General features: G+C 50.8%; 1 protein-coding gene across 2 annotated transcripts in view; it reads left to right on the plus strand.

The window, feature by feature from the left end:
* The first annotated feature begins 12545 nt into the window (after positions 1–12545).
* The window catches only part of Mgll (monoglyceride lipase), a 105801-nt gene continuing 93234 nt past the window's right edge, over positions 12546–25112 (plus strand). For both annotated transcript variants that reach the window (XM_042274496.2, XM_042274498.2), the window contains exons 1-2: positions 12546–13085; positions 13565–13709. In XM_042274496.2, the coding sequence (XP_042130430.1) occupies positions 13076–13085; positions 13565–13709 (155 nt within the window). In that variant the 5' untranslated portion in view covers positions 12546–13075. The remainder of the gene's footprint in view (positions 13086–13564; positions 13710–25112) is intronic.

The raw sequence follows: 25112 nt of genomic DNA on the forward strand, positions 1-25112 counted from the left end.
TTTGCTGATGAGAAAACAGAGACATGGAGAGGCTAAGTAACCCACTCAATATCACAAAACTTGTAGGTCCAAGAGCCAATTCAGATCCAGGGTCTGTGCCCGCTTCACCAGCTTTCCACAGGCCTCCCTGACCCAAACCAGCCATGGTACTTACCTCATGTTCGAAGCCCTAGATTCCATTCCCATCAGAGAGAGAGAGAAGGAGAGAGAGAGAGAGAGAGAGACAGACAGACAGACACACACACACAGAGACAGAGACACAGAGAGAGAGAGACACACACACACACATACACACACACACACACACACACACACACACACACACACACACACACACACACACAGAGGTGCAGTCGAGTGTGCCCTCCCTGCTCGATTGTGCCTCAGCTCTTTCCACAGTTACCCAGCCCTTCAGTGGACTTTCCCTGTCTAAACATAATCACCCTCGTTTGCCTTCAAAGGCTACACTTTAGTGTTAAGTCAGAGGCTTTTTTTAAAAGATAAAGTGGAACAATGCAGCGTGCACCCCACCACTTTTAGTTGCTAGCACTCTATTTGCGGAGTACTTTTCAGTGTATACAACTTCTCTTCGCTCCACTAACCCGATTAGTCAGTGGAAGAATTCCTTCTTTGACGCTCAGTCTGAATCTCATTAGGGTGCCTGGGCCCAGTTACTAATTGCTGACATTCTGGACTTGCCAAATGCATTTATGGACAGCAGCATGTGGGTAGGAACCTTCATTTCCCTCTCAGGAGATTCCATTGTACTCAATGACCTTTCCCAAGAGGTCTAGCCCTTGGCCTTAAATATATAGCAAAAATAGAATTCCGGAGGCCAGAAGGATCACGGGAAAACTGCTGGGTCAACCTTGATTTTTAAATTTTGTTTATTTGCTTGCTTGTTGGTTTATTGTGTGTGTGTGCATGTTGCAGGGGGGCACATACCATGGCACACAGGTGAAGACTAGCTTTGTGGAGTTGGTTCCTCCTTCCTTTTTCACTTTCTTGTGGGCTCTGGGCACGGAGCTCAGGTTGCCAGCCTTGTCCTTTTAGCTGGGGAGCCGCATCCATGGCCCCTAGCCTCGATTTCGACCAACAGGAAACTGGATCCTGGACGTGAACCATCAGACTGGTGAGGGACAGGTTTGTTCCCAGAGTACAGCTTGTGTGTCAGAGGCCAAACACAACCCTCCCCCCTGGGCCCCACCCTGGGTGTCCCCAACCTGTGCCATGGCTATAACACTGCCAGGATGCCTCCGCCACATGTTGGCGCAATGGGCTTTCTCAATGTCCCTTAATTCAGCCCACACTTTAAGTTCATCATCTGTGTCTTAAGAGCGAACACTTGCCATAAAATAAAGATAATGTTGCAAATAAAATCCCTGGAAGCAAGGCCACATCGGACCTCCCGCTGCACAGGGCTGCCTCTTTCAAAAGGAAGACTGCATGAGCACGCCTCACGCCAAGGAAAACTTGGCCTTTGACTAATCAGAACGAACGATGGAGGCGGGCTGCATGGACTCTTTCTCAGACTGAAGCTTGTGTTCCTCAGTTCCCTGGAGGTTACAGCTAACACCCTTTTCCACAGCAGCCTCATGTCTGTGTACAGGAAGGAGGGACTCTGGGAAAGAAGAGAACCAAGGACTGGCCCTGCCACGACTCCTGACATGCAGCCTTGAGCAAGCATAGGCACTTCTGCAGTCAGGTTTCATGGCGACATCCACGTGAGGACTGCTGGGAGCTGGGCAGTACTGGCCAACCCCAATCATTCACCTGTTTCGGTGCTACTTGATGCTGTTTTTGCAGGAACCACACTAAAAGGATTTAGTTTTTTATGCTTGTTTTCCCCTCATTGTCTTTTAAGGACAAAGGACAAGAAAGCGCCTTTGACCTCCATACTGTAATGAGGGTTCCATGTCCACAGCTTCCTGTAATGAGATCCCACCCTCCTCAGGAAGAAATGAGACCGGGCAGATGTCCAGGAGCACTCAGCAGAAGAGTGGACGTTTCTGAGGAGCTCACATCCGAATCCAGTACCCAGCAGAGCCTTCTTAATTACGGGTGGCAGCAGCCTGAGTCCCCCAGGCTGGAAGAGGTTATAAAGAGCCTTAAGACAGTATGAGAAAACTGAGCAAGGGACTAAGGCAAAACGGTTTGAGGGGAAAATGAGTATAAATACTCCAATAAGACACACCATCACCCTGTTCCATCAACATGAAGAGCACTTATAACCTCAGTAGGTATAGCCTTTGAAACATCCTATTAACAGGACTGTTAAGTCATTTTAAAAATCTATTTCCTTTATATAAGTATTATCTGTATTGATATATATTATCATTATATATATGTTTGTTTTTTCCCTGTATCTTCCTATGTCCAAATTTTCAATGACCTGATTTTTTTTTTTTTTAACTTAGAACTGTTGGATCCTGTCCCCATGTCTCACAGTCTCACCGTGGTTATCGAGACAGGGTAACTCAAATGCATAGTTGTCACGTGGAATGGTTTATCTGCTGCATGAGTATGTTTCTGCTGCAGAACAAGTCAGCCGCATACTTGCTGGCTTAACATACTGTGGCTCATTTATCTTGTGGCTCTGTGGAAGAGCACCTTGGGTTGGGCTCTGTTGGGTGGTTACTGAGTCATAGCCAGGTCTCTCTTGCAATGCCGGCAGGTCACAGGGCAGAGCTGCCTCTGGGGATTGACAGTTGTCTTATCTGCTGGAGAGCCTTGGTTTCCTCCAGGGTTTTTCCCTCCATGTGCTGAGGCCATTGCTCCATCCATGAGTCCACTGAGTTCAAGCTGGTTCATAGCAGAAGGAGAGAGAGCATGGGTGTCAAGGGTAATGGTGTAGTGTCTAAGTCCTCTGGACGCCAGGACTCAGCTCTGGAACAGTGCCATTTGCACTACATTCTGTTGGTAAGAGTAAGTCAGAGGTCAGAGCAGCATCGAGGTGTGAGGACTAGAATCCAGGTTGGAGGAGAAAAGCCTCTACACTGGCACACAGGGCGTAGAGACAGAGACCATGCCTGCTGAGGAGACTTGGCCCAGCCTGTGCTCAGGTCCCCTCACCACCGTATCTCGACAGGAAGCTCGCCTCTCTTGCTTCCCACCACGTTGTCATCTCAATGACCTCTAACCTCGACTTTTCTCCATTCCTCCAGGGTGTCCCAGCATGCCCCACTTTCCTCTGTGGGCAGGGCAGGAGCCAAGCACAGGGTGGGATGGAGACTCACAGGTCATCACCACTGACCTTTCAGTACCCATTTGCATGTTCAATGTGTAAACTTCTAGACTTTTTATTTCTTGTTTTTGTTTTGTATGTATGTGTGGGTGCGTTCATAGGTGAGTGTGAGTAGGTGTTAAGGGGAATCACCTGAGAATGGATGGTGTACATACAGGTGTGTGTGTACATGTGGAGGTCAGAGGTCAATTTTAGGTGTTGTTCCTCAGGGGCTGTTCACCTTGGTTTTCTTTTGGTGGTGTTGGGGCTGGGGGGGGGGGCGGGGAGTTGGGGGAGGGGAAGGGGGGAAGACAGGGTTTCTCACTGGGACCTGGGGCTCACTGGTTGCTGTTAGACTGGCCAGCTAGCAAGCACCAGCAGTCCTGTCCACTCCCTCCCCAGCAGGCACCACCATGCCTGACTAGGTAGGTGGCGGGAATCAAACCCAGGTCCTCACACTCCCTAGCAAGCTCTTTAGCAACTGAATCATCTCCTCAGCCACAGCCTTTTTATTTTTGATCTTTTTTTTTTTTTCTGTGTATGTGTAGTGCTGGGTATGGAACTGAAGCTTTGCTTATGCTAAGTAAATGCTTTACCACTAAGCTACATCCCCAGCCATCAATGTATTTTAACTAGTGCGTAAAGACATAAAAATTGTGCATATTGCTAAGCTCGGGGGAACATGCCTGTAATCCGGAGGCTATTGGGGAAAATTATAAAGGCCACTCCACGTAGTTAAAAGGAAGATTTATTTAGTGGATGACTTACAAATGAAGGAATGGATAGGTTGCAGGGGTCTGGGGAAGGCGTATAGCAATCCAGCGGTGTTCTCTGGAGCTCTGCACAGTCAATCTCCACCGTCCAGGGTCCAGGCGCAGAGAGCGCGCCCAGAGAGAGCGCTGGCCCATCCAGCTCTCGGGTTTCCAGCACCTCCCCTCGCCCCGCCTCGTAGGCGTGACAGTTGCCAGAGTCTCAATGGGGGTTGGAACTTCCAGATCCAAGCTGGAATGGCTACCCACTACAGGATGCTGAGGCAGGAGGTTTAAAGCCAGCCTGGGCTACAGACCATCTCAAAAAGCAAAACAAAAGGAAACAGAAACAACCAAATTTGCATGAACGAAACGTTTCAATCCACATACGCATTGTGTAATGTTTAAAAAGGGTTAAACATACCTGTCACTGCAAACCTCTATCAGTTCTTTATTATGAGACTTACAGAACATGTCCAGTGTTTTTAGGACACGTACCCCACACATTACTCGGCATCACCCCGCTTTACTGCAGCTCACCAGTGTACTTCTCGTTGATTTCCCATTGTACCAGCTGGCCAGCCTTTCCCTGCCACTCCACTGTGCCTGTGAGCCTAACGGAGTTCTTTTCCACCTGCCCACCATGCACCAGGCGCTATGCTTGGTACTCAGGCTGAGTGTCCCATTTAGTTCATGAAAGAGACAGAAACCACCGTTGTCATTGTATAGGGACAGGAAGTGGGCCATTCACCTGGAGTTGGTTTTGTTTGTTTGTTTTTACTCTTTGGGGGCCCGCCACCCAGCTCCCAAATAAATACATGGAGACTTATTTTTACTTATGAATGTCCAGCCTTAGCTTGGCTTGTTTCTAGCCAGCTTTTCTTAAATTATCCTGTTTCTCTTTAACTGTTTTGCCTCTGGGCTTTTACCTTTCTCTATTCTATGTACCTTTCTTTCCTTCTTACTCCATAGCTGGCTATGTGGCTGGGTGGCTGGGTGGCTGGGTGGCTGGGTGGCTGGGTGGCTGGGTGACTGGGTGGCTGGGTGGCTGGGTGGCTGGGTGGCTGGGTGGCTGGGTGGCTGGGTGACTGGGTGGCTGGGTGGCTGGGTGGTTGGGTGGTTGGGTGGCTGGGTGGCTTGGTGGCTTGGTGGCTGGGTGGCTGGGTGGCTGGGTGGTTGGGTGGCTGGGTGGCTGACCCCTGGTGTCTTCCTTTCCTCCTTTTCTCGCTCCTCATTCTTTTTCTTTTCTCTTTATTCTCTCTGTCTAGCAGCCCTGCCTGTTTCTCTTTCCTGCCTTGCTATTGACTGTTCAGTTCTTTATTAGACCAATCAGGTGTTTTAGGCAGGCAAAGTAGCACAGCTTCACAGAGTTAAGAAATGCAACACACCTTTGAATCATTAAACAAATATTCCACCATATAAATGAATGTAACACGTCTTAAACTAATATTCCACATAAGCTAATATTCCACAGCATTCACCTGCTTGTGATCTCCGAGTTCCAGGCCAGCAGAGCTAGGATCTTAACCCAAGTGACCAGGCTCTGTGGTCCAGTGGCCTCACACTGCCTGTGCTGCCTCTTCTTCACAGATTTACCCTCCAGTCACTTCATAAATAATGCAAATCGATGTCTCTCCTCATTAACCCACGAACTGGGTTCTCTCCAACTTCACAGTGTCACCAACCCCACCGTGTATCTCGATTCTTTTTTGCTTGGCTTCCAGGGACTTTCAGGCTCTTTCTGGGAGCGTGCAGTGACTTTGGAATGTGAATCATGCTCTCGTGGCTTCTGTCTCTATCACTTTGCAAAGTCTTTCCCCTTTCCTCCCCCTTCTCACAAGAAGCTCCCCAGGACCCTTTGTCCTTCCAGACCACACTCCCTGTGTCATGCCTCACAAATGGCGACTCCTAAACCTTCACCTCCACTCTGACTTCCTACTGTAGCCTTCATCAGGGCTTCTGGGTTGGCTTCCCCCAGAGACCAACACTGTTTTTCAAAAGTCCACACTGAACTTGACCCTGCTTCCCAAGCCGCCTCCCTTCCTCCATGTAGGCAACTCAGGAAAGCGCCACCCAGTCAAGTGACCCAGAAATCCAAGTTGGTTATTTTGGAGGTGGGCTGGATGAGGGATGGAAGTAGAGAGACACACACACACTGCTTGAAATCAGTGGCCTCCCACTAGCGGTGGGTAGGCAAGCCGTGCCCTGCTCTGAGGCCTCTGTCTTTAGAGGAAACCCAGCCCAGCATAACTGGGTGAGATGTCATGATTGTTAGATGTTGGCTAGCAGTGCAAATACTGTAAAAGTGCTCATAGGTCAAGTCCCCTGGGGATAGGTGTGGTGTGGAGGCCACCAGGCCACACCTCTGCTGCTATCCTTCAATCAAGTATGCTGCTCTCCCTCCGGGCCACAGGGACTGCTTCTGGCTCATTTCAGTCTAGGTCCCCACCCTGAGCTCACTCCCATTCCAGACCTGCTGCTGCTTTAGCACCTCCTGCCTCAGCAGAGAGAGCCACATCCTCTTTCTGTTCCAGAGCAGGAAGTCCCCTGTCCCCCCAACATCTTATGCCCCACATGCCCAGGATAGGAAATCTAGGTTTGCAACGTGTAATCAACAATTTCTAAAGTTCACATTGAAAACTTCGTATGCCAAAGGTCTTCTGCTTGTATCAGGTTTGGCTCCAGTTAATGGAGCTGAGCCACCAGCCCCACAGTCACAGTTGTGGCTAGGGTACCCCCGGTCTCAGGTGAAGAAACTTGCCAGGAAGTGACCCAGCTAGCCAGCACTGCTGGGTTTGAGGCCCGAATTACTCAGCTTCATTTCCCCCAGCTTCACCCGTGCGAAGTCTTACATTCCTTCTGTTGTTTTCTTTAAGCACAGTTTCTACTCCTGATCTCCACTTTCCTCCTAGCACAAAGCGACTTACAGTGTGGTTTACAACAACCAAAACCCTGAAGACTGCGGAAGTCTCAAGTTTCTACGAGAGGAGCTGCCTTCCAATGCGTTCTTCCCCCTTCTCCACTGGGATTCCCAGTATGACCACTCTCCTCAAGCCTCGGTGCATCTCAGGTCACCTAAGAGCTCTTGAGAGGGTAGAGAGATGCCACTTCTGGAACTGTCACCTAGCCGGTTCCTGATAGTTGCAGAGGAACCTGCCACAGGAAAAAAAAAATTTTTTTTTGACCTGGTTGTATCTGCAGCTGTCCTGTTCTAGAGGTTTCTGTGGGCACGAGAGAGCCAAGGACCTGGGAGTGATTTCTCTGCTGCACTCTGCAAAGGGGTGGGGGATGTGCTTGCTCCACTCTTCCTGTTAAATATGAACACCCTGGGCCATGTCTGCAAAACCAACATCATTCAGCTTTAGTTTTGCTTTCTAAATCCCTTGGTGTCAATGAATCCAGTAACCCAGAAATGCCAAAGCCACAGATAAGAACACGAAAATTGGCCAAAAGTCACAAAAGGCTAAGAAAAGGAAAGCCAAGAAACATGAAGAAGTACAAAGGGGGTGGGACTTAAAGTGTATATAAAGAAATAATGCTGCTGATGTGTAAAGGGTCCCAATCTGTCAAGAGACATAAACCTTGACTTCTTCAGATTACAGAAGCTGAACAAACCCCACACAGAACAAACCTGAGGAATCCACACCAAGACACATGGTGAAATTTCTGAAAACTAAAAACACAAAACTATCTTGAAGGTAATGAGAGGGAAATGATGTTCTCTGTGAGAACAGAGGAGTTCAAGTGGAAATGAGCACCATCAGCATCAACTCTCATGGCCAGAAGTAACCAACATTTTAAAAACAAATTAACAATTAAATTAATTAATCATTAAAATTTGGGGAAGAACTGTCATCGTAAAATCCCAGCTTCAGTGGAAACATCGTTCGGGAATGAAAGGAGTCCCAGACATTGTCAGATGTATGAGATAAAAACAGTCCAAGAGAATTTCTACAGCTGACCAATCCTTTGCTGTTGATTCCCTGCATCAAAAATAAACAGACAAATAAATAAAAGTAAAATAAATATATCCAAATGCAACTACATGTTGACTACAAGAAACTCAGTCCAAATATAATGATGGTATATGTAGAAGCACCCCAAGGAAGCTATAAACAAAATAAGATTCAAGCCCCCTACATTATATCTAATAAGTAGGTTGAGCAAGGCTACAGATTACAAGTCCAGGAAACAAAAGTCAATTTTATCACCAAAAACTAGAAATTAACCTAGGCACACTGAGAGAAGCAACACATGACATTTACAATTACTTAAAATAAATATAAGTATAAATTTAGTGGGGCAGAGGTGGCTCACACCTTTAATCCCAACACTCGGGATCTCTGAGTTCGAGGCCATCCTGGTCTACAGAGTGAGTTCCAGGACAGCCAGGGCTACACAGAGAAACCCTGTCTCAAAAAAAAAAAAAAAGTATAAATCTAAAATATTTATGTAAGAGTTATATGTTGTTAAAAGTCCTACCTTGTGTTGAAAGAAAGAAGTAGATAGAGAGCCGTACCAATGTTCATGGTTTGTAAAACTTAACCTTGAAAACATCAAGGCTAGCAAATAGATATCCAGGTCCAATGTATTTCCTGTCAAAATCTCAACAAGATTTTTAAATAAGTATAGACAACACTGTTTAAAAATTATATTCATAGGTGAAGGAACTAGAATAGCTGAACCAATCTTGTGAAATCTGAAGTGAGTATCAGCATATAGTATTTATAGGTTTATTAAAGAACTTCAATAATCAAGACCATGGTATTGCCAATGGTATTGCTACAGAAGCTGACACAAACCAGCGGGGTAGAATGGGGAGCCAGAAACAGACTCATACAGAAAGACCAACCGAATTTTGAGATAAGTGGAAAAACAATTCATAGGAAGAAAAACTGTCCCCTATCTAAAGGTGCGGGAGCAGCTGATATGTGGACCAAAAACAAAACAAAAACCTCTGAACTAAATCTCACATCCTAACCAAAATTAACTGTAAACGGGTTAAACATATAATATAAAAAATATAACTCTGAATATGAATGAATTTCCTCAAGTGCAGGACTAGGCAAAGACTTCTCTTAACACGAAACACATGATCCATTAAAGCAAACACTAACAATTTGTTTGTGACCCAAATTAAAGCTTTTGGTTTGCAAATGACCCTCTGAAGAGGTTGAAGAGACAACTACAAACCAATCACACCCCTGACACAGGACTGGCATCTATGATACATCCAGAACACCCAGAACTCAACTGTTAAACAACACACAATAAGACAGTGGTCAGAGGGCACCATGAGGCATTTTACTAGGAGATAGAGAAGACAGGCACATGGAAAGGCATTCGGCAGCATAAGCTATCACGTAAATGCAGATAAAAACACAAGGTGCACAACAGTCAGGCTTTAAAAAAATCAGGGAGGGGAGGGTGGAGAGATGGTTCAACAGTCATCCTAGCATCCGCATGGCAGTTCACAACCGTCTATAACTCCAGTTCCAGGAGGCCTAATGCCCTTTCCTGACCTGCTTAGGCTCCTGCATATATGTGATACACATTACATGCACCCAGGCACACAAACATACATATGCATAAAATTTTAAAAAGTACTTTAATCATTCTTTTTTTGGCAACAACAGTGGGAATGTAAACAGATACACCCACTTTGGAAAACATTTTATCAGCTGTTTAGAAAACTAAGCAAGCTGTTTCCTTTTCCTTTCTTGTTTATTTGGGACAAGATCTAGCTATGCAGACCAGGCTGATCTTGAACCACAAGTAATCATGTGTTAACAGTCCTGCACACTGGGACGGAGAGCATGCTTCACTGTGCCTAGCCAGTGTTCAACAGCAGCTTTATTCAGAACTAGCTGCAAACTGGAAACCACACAGATGAAATGTCCTTCACCAGGTGAACTGTAGGGTACTGTGGCGCATCTAATCATGAAACATGAAGCTGGATAATCCAGTTTGTGCTAAACGACAAAAGTACTAAAGGTTGCATATCTACCTCAAGATTCCACTTACAAAACAACCTGACATGACAAAGATTTTAGAAATAGAGAACAAAGCCAAGACTGCCAGAGGTTGTGGGGAAAGAGGAAAGGGAAGGGAAGGAAATGTGGCCGTGAGGGGTCCCAGTGGATGGAAATACCGTTTCTTGATTGTATAAATCCAATGTTGTGCGGGCACGGCGGCACACATCTTTGATCCCAGCACTTGGGAGGCAGAGGCAGGAGGACATCTATGAGTTCCAAGCCATCCAGGCTAGAGAGTGGGACACTGTCTCAAAAAAAAAAAGTAAAATAAGAAATAAAAAGTAAATCCAATATCACTGTGATATTGCTCTGTAGTTCTGTAAAAGGAAGTTACCATTAGAAGCACCTAGCTTAGTTTCTCCCTTGCTCTCCCCAGGTCCCACTGGGCTGGCTAAGGAAGACTCCGTTTGTCCTATGCACCCATTCTAAGTTTCTAAGAGATAAGTTCCCAGAAACTCTGACTCCTTGCCCCCTCCCCCAAATTATAAAAGTGCCGTAAGATAATTAACTGCTTGCTCTGGCTTTTGTAAACACACATCACTATGCACCAAGAAGTGAGACAGCGCCTCAGCCACCCTCCTTTCAGTAAAGCCGCAGTTGAAGTGAACAGTGGTGTGTGCTTAGCAGGCCCAGGCCAGCTTTGAGACCAGGCTCCCAGCCCCTCCTCCGAGCCTGCTGCCCCCCATCCTGGCCTGCCAGAAAATACAAAAACAGCCCCAAGAAGTCCTTTAGCTGCTCCTTCTGTGTCCAAGCCCTGGAGACCTGCCTAAGGCAGGAAGACTAGGCCCCTCAGCATGGCCTGCAACCAGGCTGTCTCTCAGATGGCCTCCTTTTATTTTTCAAGTTAAATTAGATTGTAGGCTCTGTGGCAGCCTCACTTCCATGGACACCACCACTGTGCCACCGAGAGAGTGGGACTATTTAGTACTGCTGTTCTGCAAAGTGGTTGGCTGAGAAGAAAGCTCTGGAAGCCCTGTGGAGGTGGGTATGGGTCAGGGTCATCCCTCCTGCTCCTCTGCACTTGTCATCCGAGGTGTCAGGCTTAGGACACAGTGGACAGGCTCTAAATTTAGGGCTGGATTCCAGACTCCACAGCCACACAGCCAGCTGCGCCCCAGGACCCGACGCTGGAGGCACCTAGGGGAAGTGGTTTCATGTAGTATTTGTGTGTGTGCAATGCATCTGTTTCCTTCTCCAGGGTTCTAAGCACTTGTGTGGAAATGTCCTATGTCTTTACCTGTCTTGGTGTGTGTGGTGTGTTTTTCATCTCTGTTGTGAACAGCAACTTTCGGAAAGAAGCTGCATCTGGCTGTGAAGGAAAACTAAAAAGGAATCTCTGTCTGCAGAGACTGGCTGAAGAGAATTTCAGGACTGTGGAGAGGTTAAAATGCTGCAGGTCCAGAGGCGAATTAACTTATCTTGAGCTAAAGTCTGGCCCTCCGGAATAGCCATTCCTCACTTGCCCCTCTTTGTCGAACTAACATCACGTGACAATAGATAAAAACCTTTTAGGATCTATTGACTTCACAGGACAACTGGCTTCTGCCAATCCGAAAGCTAAGAATGCCATCAGATAGCATCTTGGACCTGTAGAAAAGCCTCACCCTTCTCACTGTACCTGCCTCTCTGGTGTATCCTCCAATGTATTTTAAACTTGCCTTGATTTATGACTTTCTCTGTTCTGTAAAAACTATAAAAACTTCCTGAAACTGCTTCCATATTGGAACATGAAATTTGGGGCAACCTAAGTCTGTGTTCCCAGGCCATGGTCACTCAAAATGGCTCCAGAATAATCTATTTCCTTGAAAATGGGAGCTGTGGTTTTTGTGTCTACACTGTGCATGTGGTGTATTGTTTTTATCTGTGTGCATAGTGTCTAGGGAGTGAGTCCATGCTGTTGTGTGTCTATATTCACGTAGTAACTGTGGCAGTCATGTGTGCTCCTGGGTGCAGCTAACATCTGGGGGAGGGATCCTGAGGATGTCTCCTTATCTCCGTTTGGGTGTGCCCGCACCTGTGATATCTGAATGTGGGTTTCGCACGTGTGCATCTGTAAACATGTGCATTCAGTACTTGTGAGCATGTTTCTGCTCTGGGCACCTGTGTGTGGGTCAGTGCTATTGCCTGTGCGCCTGGTCTGGAAGAGCCCCTTAGTTCGGTGCAGGGCCTCGTGACAGTCCCCATGCGGCTGCCGCGTAGGGCCGGGAAGGGCGCGTGGCAGGTCGGCGGGCGGCGCCCCGCTCCTCCCCGGGGGCCGGGCACACGTGGGCCCCCGGCGCCGCCTCCCGCGCGTCCCCACCCAGCGGGCCGCCCCCGCCGCCGAGCGGCTGGGGATAAAGTGGCGGCGCAGACGCCGCGCCCTATCGCCGCGCAGCCGGCCGCGCGCAGTAGTCTGGCTCTAGCCCGCCGCAGACCCGGACCCGCGTGGTGCTCGGGGGACGTGACAGCGGCGCTCGTGGCCCGGGTAACTGCCTCCCGCCCCTGCCTCAGGATAGGAGCGGCCGCCAGGGGTCCCCTGCGCGCGTGTGCGTGCGCACGAGTGTGCGCGCGTGTCAGCGTGTGCACGTGAGCGCGCCCCTCGCGCCCTCGCATCAACCCCCAAACCGACTTGTGCCCGTCAACTGCATCTTCCCAGCCCGGTGTGGGGACACACCGGCCAAGTCCCCGCCGTGTGTGGTGTGCAGATGACAGCCGCTGGGCTTCCTTCCCCAAGCGGTCGCGGGCGGGCGGGCAGGAGGCAAAGTTTGTCGGAGAATCGGGGTGACTTTGCTCGGGGACCCGCATCTGCGCGAATGCGCGGTGCCGCGGAGCGCGTCTCGCAGCAGCTCCGGGCTGGGGACCGGCTGTCCCTCGCTCCCGGAACCCCTTCAGGGGTGTGTTCTGGAAAAGTGGTGACATGAGCTAGCGCTGGAGCGGCAGGAGGGAGCAGCTCGCACCCCTGCAGCCCAGGCGGGGAGGGCGCAGACCCCGCGGCGCTGCCCTGCGGCCGCGATGAGGGAACAGCCCTCGTTTGCCTGGCGCTGATACTCGAGGCTGTGGCGGTAGTGGAATGCGAAAGCCAGGACGGAATGGAAACAGGTTTGTCATGGCATCTTTTGGCATTCAGAAGGGAGAAATCGCTCGGGGGCGCGTCACCTACTTATTATGCCCCCTAGGATCCACTCCGTGGAGATTTTAGGAGAGATGGGTCCTTGCAGCTGGGGCTTTGTACCCACGGAACTGACTGTAATTTCCGCTTGATTACAGCTAAAACAGTCTTTAAGATGAAGTTTCCTGAGATGATTTAAAATAAACACAGATGGGAGGGGGCTGCAATGAGGCACTTTAAAAAAATAAAAGTGAGCATTTTCTTAAGGACAAATGGGATTTTTCAGTCTTGAGAGAGATTTGCAAGAGATGTATGTAATTTTAAAAATAAATATCAAATTGAGGTGGTTTTTTTTAACTGCTTAGAAAAAAAAAAAAGCCACAGTCCTGACGCTGAACAAGGCTTCCTTTCCTCCCCAATGGATGTGAGTGTATTTCTGACTTTAGAATATGTCCACCTTTCTTCCAAGGGCCAGAAGACCTCTACAGGATGCCTGAGGCAAATTCTCCCAGGCGAACTCCACAGAATGTTCCCTACCAGGACCTGCCTCACCTGGTCAACGCGGACGGACAGTACCTCTTTTGTAGGTACTGGAAGCCCAGTGGCACACCCAAGTAAGTCCTCTCCCTGCGCCTCCTCCTTCGTGGCACCTGCTTCTCTTCCTTGGTCATCATCGTGGGGGCCACCCTTTCTGTGACTTACCTCCCATGCCATTGACACCCCTTGGCACGGTGGTGTTCGTGAAGTTGAGAGCGGTACTTAACATGATTTTCTTAAAAACGAGGAATCAAGAGTTCTCTTCCACTACCACTAGGAGAGGATTCCACTGTCTTCAGAGATTCACGTGACTTTTTTTTTTTTGTACCAGAATTAATTTCCTGTTGGAAGCTTTCAATTTAAAAGCAAACCCAACAATTTTTTTTAAAAGGCCACTGAATTCATAAGAAAACTAAAATTATATGTGTGCGTATGTACCTTTTAACCTTTGCTGTCTATTCCTGCTTAAGTCTGAGTTTCTTAGATGACACCCAGCTAGCTGGGGTGAGAGGGGTCTGGTGTTCCCTTCTGGCTCCTTCCCAATCAGTCCCTCTGGCCCTTCCTCACTTTTCCCATCCAGGATCGGCCTTGTTGTTAGAAACAGGGGCTGGGACTGCGCACAGCCAGACAGCTGCTCTCTTGCCGCCCTCTTCCTCCTGGGTGAAGAGGGGAAAAGCCCTGCCTTGTTTGTGTGACTCGGGGAAGAGAGTGTTTGTGGCAACCTTGGCCTGGTGAAGTCACTGCTTCCTGTTCCCTGTTCCAGAGGAGGCTTACCTGTTCCACGGGCCTCTTGTTTCTTAGGGGTCCCGGTGGGTATGTGTTGTGCCTCCCACTGGGGCTCTGGGGTTACCTAAGTTGAGTGGCTTTCTCAACCAGGTATGTGCAATCCCGCTGGCGTCCTGTTAACAGTACAGAGGTAGAGACTTTTAATATCATAACTTCAGGGCGACTCCACCAGTTGTACCGTCTCCTCCTGTGTTTCCACAGTGGGCCACGGCGCACAGGCCGGTAAGTGTTCCTGCCTGTTAGTGATGTGCTGGAGAGGAGAGCGCACTGGGGTGTGCAGGTGTGCGGTGTGTGGCACTGCTGCCCTCATTAATCATTAATTCTGACTCTGACTTAACCGAGACCAGCACTGCACAGTCTTTTTGCTTACGTTCTTTTTACTCTCTAGCAAGTCCTTCTACAGTGAGCGGTTTATAATCACGACAGGAGGGGAGCAGGGAATGAAAGCCGTTGCTAATGTCCAGCCTGGGCCTTTGGAGGCTTTGTTGATGGGGGTAGTCACGGTGCCCCAGTTCACAGTCAGACACAGAGGGCCTGCAGTCTTCAGCGGGGCGGGGGGAAGGGAGATGGTGGACTGGGCCAGGAATGGCCAAGTTGGCTGCCCTCGCCTTGGCTGTGGGTGGTTTTCACAATCTCTCCACCGAAGCTGCTGCGCTGCGGGCAGCCCCTGGCTCACTCGCTTTTGCTCTAGTTAGAGACAGCAACCCAACGTCTTGGCTTCAACTGGAGCTAGCTCTTGGAAGTCAGCCTCTGCCTTGTGAGGGATCTGATGGGCATAGGAACAGGCCCGGACAGCGGCAGCTACTGCGCTCAGAGATTTGGAAGAAACGTGTGTCCAGGAAAAACCAAGTCCAAGGGCAGGAGGCGTGAACTAGAGAAAGCCACGGAACCATTAGTGTTTGTGGCTTGGCCCCTTCCCCTACTGTGAGCTCTGTGTTGTACAAGAGGATAGACAGGTCCGGGGTCCCCGCCATGGTTTCACAAGTAACCCAGGCAGTTGTCTCTGGAGCCCGCTGTCCGCCGGGCCTGCTGCTGCCTCTGAGAGAGAATTCAGTTGGTAAACTACCTTTGGGGTTGGGGTCTGCCGCTGATGGATCCAGGCTTGGAAACATTTCACAACCTGCTCAGACCGATTGGGACAAACACTGCCCTGGAAGGCTCCTTTGGAGAGAGAGGGAGAGATATCCTTGTAGTTGACAGGCCTTGGAGAGGTCTTAATGGTGTCGGAGAAAGTGTCAGGGCAGTCAGAGTGGTGGAATGGCAGTGGCTTAGGGCACGGGACTGTGCCAGCTGGTAGCCAGGCGTCTCAAGGTCTCGATCACAGGAGGAGCTCCTTGGCGAGCTTTTGGCCCTCCTGGTCTGAGAGACCCCAAAAATACCATTGCCCACATAGCACCGCCCGCTTGCCAGTAGGAAGAGAGGGTACCCGAGTCCACCCCAACCCCAGAGCCTTTCTCCTCCCTCATTGTAATCTGGGCCTCCCCTTGCATAACAAGCCTCCTCTCAGTCCGGAGGAGAGAGGGGAAGAAAGAATAGGAGAAGAACAAGGAGGCTGAATCTCCATGCCTGTCCCACTGGCCACATGGTGTGCGCCTGTGTCTTGGTTACTTTGAACCTCAGGTGACTGCCCCTGGAGCCCTGGGCCTGTCTCCCACAGGTGCCCGTCTCCCACAGGTGCCCAGGCAACAGTTACAGGTGTCTGCTGGCCACAAGCTGGCAAACCGGCCCAACCTGCTTCTGGACGCTGGAGCAAGGCAGAGGAGAGCTAGCTGTTCTTGGGGTAGTTGTTACAGCGGACGGTGATTATATCTTTACAAATGGTACACTCCCCAGAACCTGAGGGAGGAGAGAGCATTCTCGGGATAGTTGTTGCAGGGTGAACGTGCAGACACGCTGTTTTTTAATACGGTAGTCTGGAATCTTGGGTTCAGTTAATCATTACTCCCTTTGGCCACATCCAGGCAGGCCTAACTCATCATAACAGATGTAGTTACAGCCATGAAAATACGTGTTACTGACCGTGGATCTCATTTCTGCGGAGGACCTAGTAAGGCTCAGAGATGGGACTAGGCCCTGTCCATGCCTGATCTCTGCAATGTCCACACCAATCCGAAGGGAAACAGTGTGGTTGCTGCTCTGGCTGCTTTCCCAGGAGGGAGCGGAGATACAAGGTTATAGAGCGGCCAGCAGGCCGTGGAGAGGGTGCAGTCAATAAAGCGCTTGCTGTGCAAGCGTGAGTGAAGACCTGGGTTCCAGGCCCAGGACCCATGTGAAAAACTGGGAGCAATGCAGTGAGTGGCCAGTGCCCCTGTATTCCTAGTGCTGGGAGACGGAGACAGGCAAACCAGCCCCACCCTGTTCACTGAACCTGAGTCCCAGTGAGAGACGGTGTCTCAAAAGCGAAGATGGACAGCTTCTGAAGTTGGCCTCTGCCCTCTACACATATGTGCACATACACCCACATTTACACACACACACACACACACACACACACACACACACACACACACACACACACCCCGTGTGGTGAACGCCCCTGCTCTTCAGACCTTGTCCGTTACTGAACACACCACCAGTCATGCCCGACGTTGTCCTTCCAGGTAGTGTTTTCCCAATTCATTCTTACAGTTTAGGATAACGATCACTTTATAGGGCGAAAAGAAAAGGGAAAGTAATTCACCACCACTATTTACACGTCGAAAGTGGCGTGCTGATTGGAGCTCATGCGTCTGCTGTGGCGAAAGAGCAGAAAAGAGCACTCCTACTGATTGTCCCAATGGCAAGCTGCTTCGCTCCGACTCCATACGCTGGCAACCACGGGTTCTTTGGCAAGCTCCCTCTGATGGGCCGGGTCACAGACGCTGACTGGCTTGTGGATGGGGTCAGGAGGCTGTGAGTTCTCCCAAACTGGGCATCCGTGTTTGCTCTGGGCCCCGGGGCTACCTTTTTGTTCTCTCACCCAGTGGCCCTCAGTCCCGACAGAGTGCACCTTCGAATCAGGAGTGAGAGTCCCATCGCTGTTCTCCAGAAGAGTGAGCACAGCACACAGGGTGGTGGTTCTGTTGTTGTGAGAACAATGCCGATTTGGTGATGGAGACGCCCCTAAAATGTTCATCATCTGCTTCTTGTGACCGAGGCTGGAGTGTACTCTGTAATTACAGGATTACCCAGCTCTTCCCCGACCTGCTGGCTCCAGGCAGGAGTGCCTCTCTTCATCTGCCTGGAGGAGATGCTAAGTGGATAAGGTTGAGTCAGACCCTCTTCTCCAGCCTAATGGTTTCCCCCTCGTGTTCCATGCACTTGGTCTCTAAGTTTTCTGTGGCCACTGTGACCCTAATTGAGAGGGCCTCCACGGGTGACCACTCTAGCCCCAGATGTCCCGAGGCGCACAGGCCAGTCCGTCTGGCTGGAAAGCCAAGCCTCGGGGTTTTGGCAAGTGCTGAGCCTTCCCATTGTTATCAGTATTTCTAGATGCCCACCACACTCAGACTCCAGAACCCAAGCCTTCCAGTGTCCTTGCTAGACACGCCCGCCCCCACCCAGGGTGCTTCTCAGGGACTCAGACAGTGCGCTATCTGCACCATGCTCAAGTCTTTTCCTTGTTGCTGTGGAGTGTAGGGTGGGGCTGTGGGGGGCGGGGCCTGGGTGATGGACTGACAAGGGGGCGGTGTTTGCTCACTGCCTGTGTTCGCACACCACGCTCCTTGGTTGGCTCTGTGGGCAGCTGGAGCTCGATTGCTGGCTGTTCTTCCCCGGCTCCCCAGAGTGGAGCTCTCCTGAGGGACCTCTGTGCCCCCTTTCCCGGACCACTTTGGTTCCTCCTCTCTCTGCCTCCCCTCTCTGGGATGCTGCCAGTGCCAACCTGAAACATGTCCTCCCACCCATGCAAATGTATCTGGGGAAGAAGCCACTTGCTGGAAGCTTATTCAGATGTCACAGTCCTTCCGCCCGCCCGCCCGCCCCATAACACCCTCCTCACACCGGGTATGTGGCTATCAAGGATAAGGGTCCCTCCCAGCCATCTGGAGCTAGATGGGGAGATCCGCCACGTCTGCCTTGTAGAAATTTTGTTCTCAGGAGTCGGCCTCCTCCTCTCCCTTTGGGCTTTCCAAGGAGGATGTGGGCCAGGTCTTTACCCCTTTCTTGCCTCCGTGTTTGCTTGTTCTGTGTTCATGGCGCCTGCCTCCAGACTGTGTCTCAATGTCTCCCTGCACGCCTCTGAACTTGTGCCCCCTGGGGCTAGGCACCCCCCCACTCCACCCTCCTTACTTAGCTGACACCTACCGGGGGGTCCCTTCACCCGGCTGCTCTGGGCTGCTTTCTGGCGACTTCCGCAGAGAATCAAGATGGCCGGGTTTCCGTAGCTCAGCTCTGGCACATGAGTTCTGTGATGTGCATCGGCCGCTCAGGCTGGCACTGGGTCTTCTCTGCTTTTCTTCTCGGCCTGCCAGGCTCCCCCTCACAGGTCACTTAGCATGGCCATTTCCACTCACCAGGCGTGTGAGCGGGTGGGGAGAGGGTGGGCAATGGCAGGCTTTCAAACGAAGAGGAGGCTGGGGATGTGTGTGTGTGTGTGGAGAGCTACCATGTGGCAAAGGCCAGGGACAGGGGCCCTGAGAAGCCACGTGCCACAGGGTGAGGGGATGGGGGGGTGCGGGCTTCCACTCCAAAGGCTGGTAAGCAGAGTGTGGGCTGGATCTCAGCTCTTGCCCTTTCACCCGGTATCCTCAGCAGTGTCCATCTTCCAGGGGGAAAGTCAGGGCAGAGGTGTCACACAGAAAGGCGGAGCGGCAAGGCAGAGCTGGAGCCACAGGTCTGCCGTCCCTGCTGGCCGGCTGGCGATGGCGGTGGGGATGGGAGTGAGAAGCAAGGAGGGCCACCCCAGAGGGGATGGAGACGAAGAAGACAACGGCTGCCCCTGCCTGATGGCCAAGGGCATGGAGGGAGGAAAGGTCATCCACAGAGTCTCACCACTTGACAGGAAGAGCCTGCAAGTGTCACCCGGCCACTCAGTCCCTGTTCGGAAAGTGTTGGGACACTCGGCTGGGTGTGGAGAGCAGATCTGGAATGAACCGGTGGGAGAACTGGAGAACAGTGTGGGCCCCGCATCGCCCACCATGGCTCCCACTGCCGCCTCACCACAGGAGCGAAGACTTAGCGCCTCTGATTTAACACCTGTTGTCTCCCCACAGCCCCGAGAACCTGGGCCCTACTGTGCACATTCCACCAGCAGCGCCGCTATTTTTAATCGCTTACCTCCGTTTAGAAGCACCTCTCTATTCTTTGGCCTATTTTAAGAATTTCCACAAGTCTCTTTCCCTCGCAGGAAGCTGTTATTTCCCTGCTGGGGTGTTTGCCTGTGCGTTAACAAACCATCTTGCTTTTAAGTAGGCTGTCCCTTCTGGGCTGTTTTTTAAAAGACTCTTTGAATGGCAGAGATTTTTCTGGTGGGAAGAGTAGAGGCTGCTGCTGTTCTGGGGTTGGTTTTCCCAACGGCTTCGTTAAGGGATAAATTCTCCCAGTTGCTGTAAGAATGTTCTGCAGATACAAATCTGGCTTTGTTTGGTGACGACGGAGCCTGAGAGGGCAGATAGCAAAATAAGCCCCTTTGTGAATGGAAGCCTTGTCCGCCATCGTCCTTCGGCACCTTTAGGTTCAGATTGCAGCCCCAGGAGCACTTGGTGCCCGGGAGCCAGGCTCTTGATGTCTTTGTGTAAAGGGGGGGAAATGGTCTTTAGCGGTGCAAGTTTTCACAGCTGAGATTGCAAGATGACCCTTGCCCCATATTTCAGAGTCCTCCGAGGTTCCTGTTGGGAGGTGGCTCCTTTCACTTCTCAAAGCCCTGTTACTGCGGGGGCGGGATGGGACTACATGGCGGTCATGGGTGAAGGTGGGGTGACACTGTGCTCTGTGCATTTGAGGGCCTCAGAAAGCGCCATCTGCCGCAGGCCACTCCACCTGCCGCCGTCCTAAACTGGCATCTACTGCCACGCCAACCAATCCCTTGGTGCTGCTGGCCACCCGGTTCGAGTTTCATTCAACAGATCCTTGTGGGCGTGGTGATGAGAGACCATGCCTCGCCTTCCCCAGTGAGAGCCACACTAGGTTCTTGGGTTGATCTTAGCAGTGTCAGCATTACCGGAAGTAAGGAAGGGCAAGAAAGAGGGAGGGAAGGAGGAAACGAGGAAGGAAGGGAAGGGAGAGAGGGAGGAAATGCAGAAGGAGGAAGGGGAAAAGGGACATAAAGGCCGGAAAAACAACAGATTCGAGCACTGACTGTAATCACTGGGGACTTACAGAGGCTTCTGGATAGTCATAGAGTGTGCTGGTTAGTTTGTCAATTGAACACGCACTGGGTCATCTGAGAAGAGGGAACCGCAGCTGAGAAATGCCTTCATGATATTGGCTTATAAGCAAGTCGGTGGGGACATTTTCTTGATTCATGATTGGTGAGGGCCCAGCCCACTGTGGGCGGTGCCATCCCCTGGGCAGGTGGTCCTGGAAAGTATAAGAAAGCAAACCGAGCAAGCCATGGGGAGCAAGCCAGTCAGCAGCTTCCCTCCAAGGCCTCTGCTTCAGTTCCTGCCCGGACTCCCCTCAGTGATGGAGTGTGTGTTATTTATTAAGCGGCACTGTTTACCGTGCAAGGGAAGCCATGAAATGTTATTTATTAAGTGGCACTGTTTACTGTGTGAGAGAAGCCACGAGGCACAACAAAACCCACTATAAGAGTTTATTAACGGAAGGGAATAGAAGGGGTATGCATGGGCCTATGGGATGACCGTGCAGGAAGAGAGGGAAGGGATAGGTGGAACTTACTTTTACAGCTTTCCCCTCTTGCACATGCGCATATGGGCTTACGTTATCTACACCACGCATGCACACAGATTACGTGATCATGAAGCACACGGATTACATAGGACATAGGCCCTGGGATGACTAAGCATCTTGCCTGGCTACTGGACAGTGCACACAGGATCATGTAGCTGGGGGAGTGGCTAGGAATTCTAACAGTGTGACCAGAGAGTTAAGATAAACCCTTTCCAGCCGGGCGGTGGTGGCGCACGCCTTTAATCCCAGCACTCGGGAGGCAGAGCCAGGCGGATCTCTGTGAGTTCAAGGCCAGCCTGGGCTACCAAGTGAGCTCCAGGAAAGGCGCAAAGCTACGCAGGGAAACCCTGTCTCGAAAAAAAAAAAAAAAACCCTTTCCTCCCCAAGCTTTTGGTCATGAAGTTTATCCCAGCAATAGAAAGTGAAGCAGGACCTAGGGGTTGTAGCTTATGGTGAGGAAGGTGGAGGAAATGAGGAAACTACGTTGTTGGCCACCTGTAGCTTCTGGCTAAAGTCTCCTTGTCAGAGCAGGTCAGTTTCCCGGGTTGTTCACACACATCACCGCCTGTAGACATTTGTCCCCCATCATCCTCTGCTTCCTCCAGGTCACTGGTCACAGACCTAAATTAGAGACCACAGTAGTGACTATTCTCTGGTGGGTCTTTGTAAAATTGTATGTGTTGTCGTGGTTTTTAGGTGCTGAAGAACCCTGGTGCTCACTTCTCCCCATACTCTGCCCCTCTCTGCTTGCTTCTAGTGAGCCCCGTCTGTGATTTTAGGAAATACATTTTTTCCTAGCTTCCACATGTGAGTGGGAACATTCAGAACTTGTCTGTCTGTGCCTGGCTTAGTGTCCCACAGCTCCATCCACATTGCCACAAATGATACAATTTTATTCCTTTTCGTGGTTGAATCACATTCATATTTTCTTTATCTGTCCATTCTATTCAGTAACCAGGAGCTTGCTGTGCGTCTCTCTTTGCTGTACTGATTTCTCCTCCTTCAGGGATATACCTAGGAGTGGTCTGTAGATGGGTGATATGGTAGCTCTATTTCTAGTGTTTTGTGGAAGTCCAGATCATTTTCTATTGGCCACACTAATTTATATTCCTACCAAGAGCGTGTGGCTAGCGTTTGCATTTTTGTTGATTTTTATTCATTGTTGTTATTACTGTTTGTCCCATTTGTTAGGTCCAGTGTGGTCTTTCTTGCCTGAAGGAGAATTGGACAGCTCCCAGAGGACTGCACCCAGCAGTCAACTCTAGCTTTAACAAGACTGTTTTTTAGTGGTCCCGGTGTTGAGCACTCTCAGTCTGCACGAGTTTCTCTCCTTCATTATTTGGAAATGCTCGGGATGCGTGGGGTGAGGCTGTCACTACAGCGCCACTCACGGGGTCTCGAGTGGGCAGGGTGTCGGCGAGCATCTTTGCTGATGCTCTGTTACTGTGACTCAGTGCATGCTTCGGGAGGGTGTTGGTCTGTGAGGGCTCCACCTGGCAGGTCTCTGTTGCCCTTGGCTGGACCCTGGGGTCTGTGATAGTGGCTAGAGTGTGAGTATGGCAGGCTGGGAAGGTGCCTGGTGGTCACAGGTGACTTTACCCAAAGGCCCAGCAGTGGGGGGCTGTGGTAGGGTCACCCCAGTGCTTCCCCACTTGCCCTTATCCTTCAGACTAGCTCAGATTTGTCCTTGGAAGAGCGGTGTTTCACAGTCTGTTAGCCATTTTCCTGTTGTTGTGTCAACTACCTGAGGCAAGTAAAATTAAAAGAGGAAAGGTTTACGATGGCTTACCCTGGTTTCAGTGTAGGGTTCCTTGGTCTAGCTGCTGTGGGCCCGTGAGAGCCCAGAGTGTCAGGGTGAGCATCATGATGATCACAGGGCTCATCATTTATGAGCTTCTCCAGGGAAGAATTCATCTTTCATGTTTTATTCCATCTTCTCCATTGTTCTCCGCCCCCCCCCCCCCAACTTCTGGAACAAATAAGACACCAAAGTGTTTGTGACAACTCGTGCCCTGCCTCCCTGTGTTCTCGGTGGGAGGACTGGGGAGGGCAATTCCCAGAGCCCCCAGTGGAGTTTTAGGAAAAGGAGACATTGTCCCCAGAAGGGCCTAGACCATGGGTGGGTGCTGTTTCAGGAGTGGAAGCATCCAGAAGAGCCCCGCACCAGGCAGCAGCACTTTGACCCACCTCGCTATGACGCGTGTGGGAGGCTGCCAGGGAGGATGCAGGGGGTGTGGATCTGCAGATCGAAGCTGCTTTCCATTTCAGCCTGGGAGCCATATGGATGCCAGGACCTGGGGGTGGACTTTGCTTCCCTATTTCAGTATGAGGGTGGACTCCACGTGTAACTCCCAGGACAGCAGAGGACCATCCTTCTCTATGGCACAGCTTCTTCCAGCCTCCTCACCTGTGTCTGGTGTCTCCGTGGAGACAGACAAGAGATGCCATCTCTGCTGTGAAGATGCCCTGCATGTTGGTCAGGGAGGCAGTGCCAGTCCCCTGGGGAGTCTGCTAAGAAGAGCCAGGAATTCTGTGTTGGGTCTTGAGGGAGGAATTCAGGCAGGTTTCAGCTGGGTCTTAGAGGTAAAAAGGAGCATTCTAGTCAATAGGGAGCCACTTTTGTACCGGCATGGAGGTGGGAAAAGATTTGGGACGCTCTGAAACTGAAAGGGGCTTTGGGAATGAGCCCTACTACAGGGCAGGTGAGCATGGAGCGGCTGAGCATGGAGTGGCTGATTTGGGGGGCGGGGGCAGAATGGAACAGCTGATGCATTTGTGTGCTTGGATCCCACTATCGAAATGCCACCGATGGTTGGCTTAAAAAAAAAAAAGAAATGAAATTGATTTCCTGACAGTTTTGGAGCTTGGCAGTCTAAAATCAAGGTGTGGGCGGGGCTGGCTTCTCCGAGGCCACCGCCCCGTGTACAGACGGCAGCCTTCTTCTTGCTGTGTCCTCGCCCTGCACATTTGGTTAGTTCTGCTTAATTTTCACAGCCCGTTTAACGTGTGCAGTGACTTGGGCCTGGTGTGTGGGCCCCGGTGGAAGCGATCAGAGTCTCGGGGCACTTGAGGTTGGACGTTGTGATGGCATTGTGCATCCAAAGCAACTGGGTGGATCTTCCCAGCTCCATATGGCTGAGTTTTTAGACTTGGATGAGCAGTCTGCCTTCCCACATCTGTGCTTCTCTGGGGGACCCTGGGGGAAACCCCAGCCTGTGGGGCTGTCCCTGGCTGTGCTGTCTCAGTCCAAGACAAGGGCAGCGGCAGACAGAAGATTCCAAAAGTCAGCCCTGTCTCTAGAGAGTAAGGGGCCTGACTTGGCCTTCCCGGGGTTCTTCCCCCATCCCTTCTGACTTATCTCAGCCCCGGGGCTGAGTGGGACTCTGGGTTTCTCTTAAGGAGGCATAGTTCTCTCCTCTTTTTCCCAGTGTCGTCTGCAGCCAAGGCTAGATCTCAAGCTCAGGGCTAGCTGACAGGACATAGGAGAGCCTTCTGGAGGGTTCCCAGACACACGGCCTTCCTTCTCGTCTCTGGGTTGTCCCATACCGCTCGAGGCCGCAGTAGCCATGTGACAGTCGTAAGAGAACATGGCTGATGTGCTATGTAGAGTGGGAAAAGGTCCCAGGCACAGGTGATTGACATGAGAAAGTCAGCTGTGCATCTGATGCTTTGCACCAGGTATAGCCAAGTGATGGAGGTGTGGGGGAGTGTTTGAACTGCTGGGTTTGAAGTGTTTCAGAGGGGTCCTAACGCACCCAGGAGCATGAGCGAGGAGAAGGGCACAGCTGGTGTGTGTCAGAGGCTGAGCACAGATAACCAGGTTGATGCCAGACACTGAGGACAGACTCCAGCGGGTCATGCTT

This window comes from Peromyscus maniculatus, chromosome 3, assembly GCF_049852395.1.
Source record: "Peromyscus maniculatus bairdii isolate BWxNUB_F1_BW_parent chromosome 3, HU_Pman_BW_mat_3.1, whole genome shotgun sequence".
NCBI classification, from domain to species: Eukaryota; Metazoa; Chordata; class Mammalia; order Rodentia; family Cricetidae; genus Peromyscus; species Peromyscus maniculatus.